This window comes from Podarcis gaigeae, assembly GCF_964106915.1.
Source record: "Podarcis gaigeae genome assembly, chromosome: 12".
Taxonomy (NCBI): Eukaryota; Metazoa; Chordata; class Lepidosauria; order Squamata; family Lacertidae; genus Podarcis; species Podarcis gaigeae.
The window spans coordinates 22,782,563-22,791,380 of NC_139688.1; the positions used below are offsets into that span (position 1 = coordinate 22,782,563).

Sequence of the window (8,818 nt, forward strand, 5' to 3'; positions counted from 1 at the left end):
ATTTTGTAGGTGAAGCTTTTGCCAGGAAAGTTTGCAACACGAGTGTAATCCTATCCAGATGAGTCACTCTACTCTATAATAAACTGGGATTAGGATTTTGCATCATAGATGTGGCCAGAAAACTACTCATAGTAAATGCAGGATAAGTCTCTTATTGCTAAATGCATAGGTACAGACCAATTCCCATCTCAAAGCAACTTCTCTTGGGATCAAGGTAGTTTTGTCCAGTTTAAAGTTATAGCTGAACACACACATACACACATACACCACCCACTCATGCACACACACCCCAAATAAAATCACCTCCAGCTTTAATCAAAGTTTATTAATAATAAAATATAACTGGCATATTCGACAAATCGTAATAAATTATGTTCACATTTTCTGGGGTGTATGTTTCTTTCTCCAACAAAGAATTGTGCCCAAAAGGTGCTGGTGGATAAATCTCAAATTCATTGCATATTTTTAAATTAGCATAAATTATATAAATTATACATTCAAAAGGACAGTTCTATTCCTGTAACTCTAAACAGTAATAAATAGATAAATAAAAAAAGTTGATTGCCATTAGAATAACTTTCTGTAAAGTACCTTTGAAAAATAAACGCATTTAAGTACAAATGTACAGTGGTAATAAAGATTATTGATATTTACAACCCAGTAACTTTCACATTTCATGCTACGAAGTCAAAGGGGGGTTCATTTTCTATGTTGTTTAGGGAAGGCTTGCTGTTTAATTTCCTGGGGTCTTCAGGGGTCCACACTTTAGCAGTCCTAATAATGTTTTGTTCCTTCAGCTGTTTCTCGTCAGTCCAGGAGAGAGAATGCCCAGCCAAAGGAGGAAGTCCATAATCTGGGTCGCTTGGAGAAGGAGATCCTGGAGAAAAAGAGAGGAAGAATTACAATCACAATATTCTCACCGAATACAGGAAAGAATCAACTCCTGCGCCAAAGCGCCCCACCTTCTCTCTAGGCTATTGTAGCGCAGGACAGCAGCAGGTGCTCTGGCTAACCTTGGCGTTCAACGCCTGTTGCACGCAGCGGCAACGCACACCGCCCTGCGGTTATCTCTATCATCTATCTATCATCTATCTATCTATCTATCTATCTATCTATCTATCTATCTATCTATCTATCATCTATCATCTATCTCTATCATCTCTCTCTCTCTCTCTCTCTCTATCTATCTATCTATCTATCTATCTATCTATATCATCTATCTATCTATTATAGAGAGAACTCTTAATATCTGCATCCCAATTCCCCCCAAAAAGCTATTTTTCTCCACCCGGACTGCTCCTAGGTGCTTGGAGGAAAACACCGACTAGGAAGCGCATTCCTTTAGAGTGCGAAAGGGGTCAGGAGAAACTTTTAGCATAGCACGTAGGAGTCTTCAGCCAGCCAGATTTCTAAATCTTTTCCTAACCACAATGAGGCGCCTTGTATTCGCGCAAAAGGCGCATATGCCTGTCCTACTCCGTAGGACGAGCCCTCCTGAAGCTAGGGCGCGCACATGAATCTGTGCGCTCGCTTGGCCGCGCGTGTGGTGACAGAGAGAGGGAGAGAGAGAGAGAGAGAGAGAGAGAGAGAGAGAGAGAGAGAGAGAGAGAGAGTTGCCTAGTCGTGGCGGCGATTCCTTTCCAACCTCTAGCTGTCTAGACCTGAAGAGTTTGCGGGTGCGGACCAGAGGAGCGCACTTTAGAAACAGCGAGCGCCTGCTGTCTCCACTTGCGTGCGCTCCTTCCTCTTTATCTTTCCCGAACTGCTTGCATTTGCGCCCGTGTACAACAAATGTGCCTGGGTACGTGCGGGTGAGAATTTCCGCGCGCGCGTCTGCGGGTCTCCCCGCGTGTGAAAACGCCAACCCTAAAAGTCCGAGAGTGGGTATGTTTGCGTGCCAGGGTTGGCTCGTGCGCCCATGGGCGGGGGGGGGGACGTGTGGCAGAGTGTGAGAGGAGCTTTAGGTGGAGTTTTCAGGGGTGGGTGATGCCAGCGTGTACATGTCTTCCTGGGGGAGAAAGCGAGGCAAACACGAGCGCAGCGCTTGAACTAGACTGCGAGGGCGCCTGCGTCTTGAGGCGCGCGCCGGAGCGGCTTTCGAGAGAGCCACCTTAGCGCAGGAAGCGCCTTCCTTCGCCGGCCAGCGCGCGCGCGCCTCTCTCGGGTGCCGCTCCGAGGGCGGCGCCCGCACTTACTTGTCCCGCGGTGGCAGATGATGACCTTCTTGGGCTGGCAGGGGCTCTGAGTGCCGGCGCCGCGCAAGGGCAGGTCGGACTGGACCAGCTCGCTGAGGAAGTTGATGTAGCCGATGGCGAGGCGCAGCGTGTCCACCTTGGAGAGGCGCTTCTCGTAGGGCAGCGTGGGGATGTGCGAGCGCAGCCCCTCGAAGGCGTCGTTGATGGACTGCATCCGCCGCCGCTCGCGCACGTTGGCCGCCTGACGCAGCTGCTGCAGCTCGGCCTCGGAGCGCACCCGGCGCCGGCGCCTCGCCGCGGCCGCCGCGCTCAGCGCCTTCAGGCCCGCCCGGGGCGACGCCGCGCTGCCGCAGCACTCGGCCCCGAAGCTGCTCGACGACGGCGACGACGGCGGCGAGAAGGACGACGAGAAGCTGCCCGCCGCCCCCTCGCAGCAGAAGGCGCCCTCCGGCTGACCCCCGGGCCCGGCGCCAACGCAGGCCCCTCCGTCGCCGGCGCGGTAGCAGGCCTGGAACTGAGGCGACAGGAAGTCCACGTCGGCCTCCAGCAGCTCGTCGCCTTCCAGGGGGTCGCGGGACGACTGGTCGGTGAAGAAGTCCTCGTCGTCGAAGTAAGGCGCTGAGGTAAAAGAGTCCAACCCCGCGGGGAAGTGCTCCAGCAACACCGCCTCCATGGCGGGCTTCTTTCCCGCCTGGCGGGACACTGTCCAGCAGGGAGCGGGACGAGGCCAGGCGCCGCCGCCGCCTCCTTCTCCTTCTCCTCAGCCCCCCGCCTCGGGCTCCTGCGGCGCCTCGACTTGCCGCGACTCCGGCCTCGGGCTTTCGCGCGCGCTCTCTCCCCAGAGGGAGGCTGCGGACTTACACGAGCTGAGGGCTGGCACGCGAGGATTCTTATAACTACAACCGCAGGCGCGTGCCATTAACCAACAGCGACAGCCAATCGGAGCTCGGCCAGGCGGAGGTGGAGGGGGGCAGTGGAGGGACCCCGCGGTAAAGGAGGAGGAGGGGGTCGCGCACACCTAGACGGCTCCTGGACAGGAGGCGGGGCCGGCGGGGGAGGAGGCCGGCGCGCGCGCTCTCTCCTGCCACTCTCCAGTTAGCGCTGCCTGCTGCCCGTCGCTGTCTCTTTTGCGCAGCGGATGGGGCGCTGGTTTGTGGGAGCTACAGGTGCACGTCCGCCGCGCCGCGGGGAAGGCCACGGGACTGGCAGGCAGCGCGGTGCCATTGTGCCTCTGCTGTTGGAGGGCCGCGAGGAAAACGCTCAGCAAAAAGCCAACGCACTTGGCTAGCCCACCTTCTTTGCCAATGAGCCCAACCAAGAACGCCCCCTTGCCTCTCCGAAAGCAGGATCCTGCCCGTGGTGTCTTTATTAGCCGGTAGAAGCCAGACGACTTTGCGCCGCAAGCGCGCAAATGAACACCAGGAAACCTTTGGGAATGTCATTAACGTGGGCGCAGAACACCAGCCCCTTAAACCTAGACGCTGTGAACTCCGATCTGGAGCATTATAGTAGGGGGAAAATCCTGACCATTCAGAGAATGGTTTGGTTTTTTTTAAATCTCAATGTTGCTTTATTTGAATTAGTTTCTACTTAACCATGCGATCACACTCATAAGAAAAGGAGGTTAAGAGGGAGGCCTCCCCTTTCACTTAACTTTGTGAAACTGGAAAGTCTCGCCGACTGTGAGTGTGGATCCACCAAGAGTGGTTACTGCGAGTCAGTAATCCGGGGTAAAAGATTACAGATGCCTGCGTTCGGGCTGCAAAGTATGAGCAAGTGAAATTAGTGGGGAGTAGTTGAAGATACGCAGGTGTCTACTCAGAAAGAACCCCATTGGGGCCAAGGGGGTTTTCTACCCACCGTAAATCAAACAACAAACGAGAATAAAGGAATGAAGCCGGTGACCAAGAGTTAGGGCAGAGGGAGCGAGGAGTGAAACTGCGCAAGAAATGAGCTTTAGGTTGAGATATGGGACAGGGCATTTCCCAAGCAATGAGGCTGAGTTTCCAGGTCTATCGCCATAACTGCCTCCTCGATAATTTAATACAGAATGAATTTATTCTGGCATACTGGTTTTGCGCTGGCCTGCAATTTTGGACAATATCCAATTACTCAGCTGAAAACAGAGATCAAAGAACACGAGGCATACTTTTCAAAACGAGTTTCCTCCCGTTATTGTTGTTGTTGTTGTTTTACAAAATGTAAATATTTCACTATGTACACTCCATCACATCTCTCCACGCCTATTTATTTGTTTGTTTGTTTGCTAACCTATCTTTCACCCCAAGGGAGCCCAGGGTGGCAAATAGCATTAGAAATGAGACAAACATTTAAAAACTATTTTAAACCTTTTAAAAAATGTTAATAACATGGGAAACATACACTCACACAGTTAATAGTTTCAAGGCTGCCAGAAACAGCATCTCCCAGCTGCCACATGCCAGGGTGAACAGACACGTTTTAAAGTTATTAGTTAGCATAAGAAGAGTCCCGCTGGATCCTTAGTCCAGCATCCTGTTCTCACAATGGCCAACCAGAAGCCTAAAGGGGAAACCCCCAAGCAGGACTTGAGCGCAATAGCACTTTCCCTCTCTGCGGTTTGGAGCTACGGGTTTTGGGAAGCATTCTGTCTCGCACTCTGGAGGCTGATCACAGCCATCGTGACTAGTAGCTACCGAGAGCCTACCTACTCCGCCATGAATTTGTCTAATCTCTAGGCAAAGCGACAGGGAAGTTGTGGTCATCCGGATGCTTTGGACTCCAGCTCCCATCATTCCTCATCATTTGCAATGGTGGACGGGGCTGATGGGAGTTGGAGTCCAACAAAAAAAAATATTGGAGGGCCACAGCTTGCCCATCCCTGCTCCAGGACAACTCGCACTCTTTAGTTCTGCCCGCCCTCCAAACACACCACCAGCACCAGGGAGGGCGTTTTCCAGCCCTTGCGCTCCTGTCGCTACTATGTAATAGCGGCTGCTATAGTATTGGGGTTGGTAGCCATCCGGAACTATCTACTGCGCTTGGCAAAGGATTTGGTGGTGGTGGCGGCGGCGGCATGTCTTGACAACGAGGTAGTAGGAGAGTAACTAATCCGCCTGAAGTGACTTTGTGCAAGCACCTCTGCACCCACCGCACGCACAGATCTATATAGTTCCATACGCATTGGAGAGAGGCCAGTGAAGCTGAACCACGATTTTGCCTGCCCTTTAACAAGAACAACCGAAGCGTGAGTTGATTGGCTTGCATTGTGAGCGTTTTCATGACACCCGAAGTTAAGGACATCTTTTCCCTAATACATCAGACCAAATTACATCAGCTCCTTGTGATTGGGTGTTTATCGATTTTTAAACATATCGGATTTTTACTCTCCCCACCCTTTGTCATCTGCCTTCTACTCCTCTTAAATTCAAACCCTAAGTTGCAGCGATCGTTTCCTAGCTTCCCCGCCCCCCTCCCGGCTGATAAAAGAATTGGGAATTCTGAACCTGCCTGGCCAAAATGTCATCTTACGGAGCAATGTTTTCTGCCCTTAAAGGTGTGCAATGACTCCCACTCTAACCTTAAACACAGTTAACGCGGAAATAGAGAAGCACGCAGGTGTTTGCATACAGTCTCTGTTGTCGAAGAAGTCCTTTCTCTCTCTCAGATTGGTAAAGAGCTACCTCGTGTCCTGAGAACCGTCGGGGCGATCGCTGTGCTGCGAGCGCTAGACAAATTGCGCCTGATAATATTAAGTCTGTTTTGGATTCTGAGTAATACTACACTGAGCCTTTTCCCCATTTTTGCTGAATTTTGTAGGACCTCCGAGTGTTTGTGTTTAGAATAGGGGCTCCAGGGGTATTACCGCTGGAGGTAGATCGCGCGCGCACACACACTTTACGGGAAGCGCCTTTTGCACAGTGCAGAAATACAGATAAGAGGCAGCGCTTCTCTCGGTCCATGCAGTGCAAAGCGAAGGGCAGAAGGGTAATGAATGACCAGACTTCAAAGCCTTTCACAAACCGCGATAACACGGCGGGAAAACTCCGGAGAATAGACCGGCACGGCAGCGAACAAAGGCTTAATTCTTGGAACGTCCTGGATTTTGCACTAATCCATTCGAAAAAGAGGAGAGGAAATAAAAAACATGGTAAGGGTGAAAGCGTTCGTGGATTGATCAGCGCTTTGAATCGATTCGTTCATTCATCACAGATTATCAGTGTGAACTGCAATTGGAGCTGCTCCCGTGGTTTATACGTTTAGTGAAGAATGCATGCTCGCCCTTCGATGGGGACAATCCTTTAAAGATTATTCACCAAGTCACAAGTTCCCTTCTGTCTCCACCCGCCCCCGGACTCCCGCAGTGTCTAGCTTGGCTTAGTCTCTCCAGCTACCTACTTTGCATGTGTTACCTTGACCTTTTGGAACACTTACCGTACATTTAGTATGGCTAATTTGTATCAGGCTCTCAAACCAGCCTGGATACTTTCTCTGCCCTAGAGGTAGTTGCCCTTAATCCCACCAGTGGAGATAGATTTGTGGCTCCTCAGTGTGGTGATGGGTCTAACCACTGGATAACATGGGAAAAAAATATCACAAAGCATGTGCACAATGAAATGGACTGGGATCTTGGAGACCTGAGTTCATGCCCACTGCTGCTATTTGTGTGTTCCTGGGCAAGTGTTTTTTTCCAGATGCAGGTTCCCAACTTTAAAAGTAGAATGATAACTAGTTGTCCCTGTGGTGGTGAGCCACACTATAAAAATAGTCAAGCACGTTATAAATGAAATATGCTTATATACATGTTATAAATTGTAGCTTAAACACTTCCAGAATGCACACAAGCCCCACATGCAATCCTGTTCCTCCTCTGTCTTTCTACCTAGCAGACAGTAAGGTTTGGAGTCAGGAATGGGGAACCTGTACAGATTTTATTGGACTACAACTCCCACAATCCCTGGCTATTGGCCATGCTAGTTGGGGCTGACAGCAGTTGGAAGCCAGCAACCTCAGGAGGATCGCAGGTGTCTGGCCTCTTCAGCAGCCACAGCATTTGTAGCTGGAATTAATCAGGGCCCTGCCCTCCCAGGCCACGTGGGGAAAGGCCTGCAAGGCAGGGAGCAGAATTCACAGCCAAGATGGAGTTAGAGAATACCAGAGAGAAACAGAAAATTATTCAATCCAGCTCCAAGCTAGAGCTATCTGCAGGAAGAACCCTTTAAATCTAGCCATGATTCCATTTCTGGCACTTCTTCACTGTGCTACGGGCCCTGGTAGACTCTCATGAAGAGGAGACATTGGTTACCTCTCATATCCCACAGCTCCAAATGATGGGCAGTGCAACCGTATCTCCATCTATTCAGAAGTAAACCCAATGGTGTTGAATGGAACTTATTCCCAATTAGGTGTGCCTTAATGTTGCAATCCTATGCACAATGCATGCGAGTAAACTCAAATGAATTTAATGGGGCTTACTTCTTATCAAGTAGTGTGTGGGATTGGGCTGCATATGCCTAATCTTACACCTGGACTTGGGTCTATCACTGTAGAGATTAGCCTACAGTCAAGATAGCATTTCCATCTAAAGAAAGAGTGGATAGATGATGCACACAGATCCACACATACTCAGCTCTGATACTGTATTATTGTATTCAGGATAATGGGTTGTTCTTCTCCTGTTTGGCTCAATTTTGCCTGCAGCTGAATCAGTTTCATAAATAGTAGCAAAGTTACAGAAAGGGTGGGGTGCAGCACTCAGGTATTTAGCTATGTTATAAGCGACTCCCTAATGTGCATCAGGTCACTCACTTTAAAATACAGTAAGCCAGCCCTGCTGCATTTGAAGGCCCCTCAATTTTGCAGTGTGGGATCCTAGACTTTTGCTCACTCTGAGCACCACTGGGACAAGAACCAGCCCAGGATATCTTGCTGCATTACCGTAAATTAGAGTGTCCTGCCCTCCTTCAAGTACAGCCAAGTTATTTTAGCATCTGGGGCAACAATTTCCCCAAGTGCCTCTCCCCCTTTGTAGCACCGAAAAAGAACAATAACACACTAAATAACTAATCATTTTGCTTTCAGTGACACCCAAAACCAGCTGTCTCAATTTGTCTCTTGGTAGAGTGGGCCCTGACTAGGATAGAGGAAGAGAGTCTTGTGATAGCCAATGGATGTTTTGCCACCATGCACCAGACTCTTTTCTCTGCAGTATAATTATTTGTATCAAAGATGTTGTCACATAACTGTTTTACAACCTACCCCAAGGGCTTATACATTACATTGATTTAATGTCTTCCCACCCTCCTTGCCAGCGTAAGGTATTTTAGGTTTGCCCTCAGAATGGATAATTTGGTACACAGGAACATAGGCAGTTTCCTTATGCTGAGTCAAACCATTGGTCTACCTAGCTCAGCACTGTCTACACTGACTGTCAGCTCTTCCTTCCCAGTTCTACTTGGACACACCAGGGAATCGAACCTGGGACCCTTTGCAAATGTAGCAGCTGCTCTAGTAGCTACCAAAGCCCTCCTAGCAGTGGAATCTACTGAACACAATCTATTGTCTTCAGTGTGACTTACTCCCAGATAAGTAAGTATGAAATTATAGCCTAAATCTGAGGATAGGATCCTTGTTCGTGAACCCTC

The 8,818-nt window shown here is 49.8% G+C and overlaps 1 protein-coding gene across 1 annotated transcript; it reads right to left on the reverse strand.

The window, feature by feature from the left end:
- Positions 1–489: 489 nt before the first annotated feature.
- PTF1A (pancreas associated transcription factor 1a) lies at positions 490–3,031 on the reverse strand. The gene is made up of 2 exons (XM_083705138.1): positions 2,196–3,031; positions 490–877 (listed from the first exon to the last, which is right to left on the reverse strand). The coding sequence occupies exons 1-2, from the start codon at positions 2,866–2,868 to the stop codon at positions 675–677; spliced, it is 876 nt and encodes a 291-aa protein (XP_083561264.1). The 5' UTR covers positions 2,869–3,031; the 3' UTR covers positions 490–674.
- Between the last annotated feature and the right edge of the window lie 5,787 nt (positions 3,032–8,818).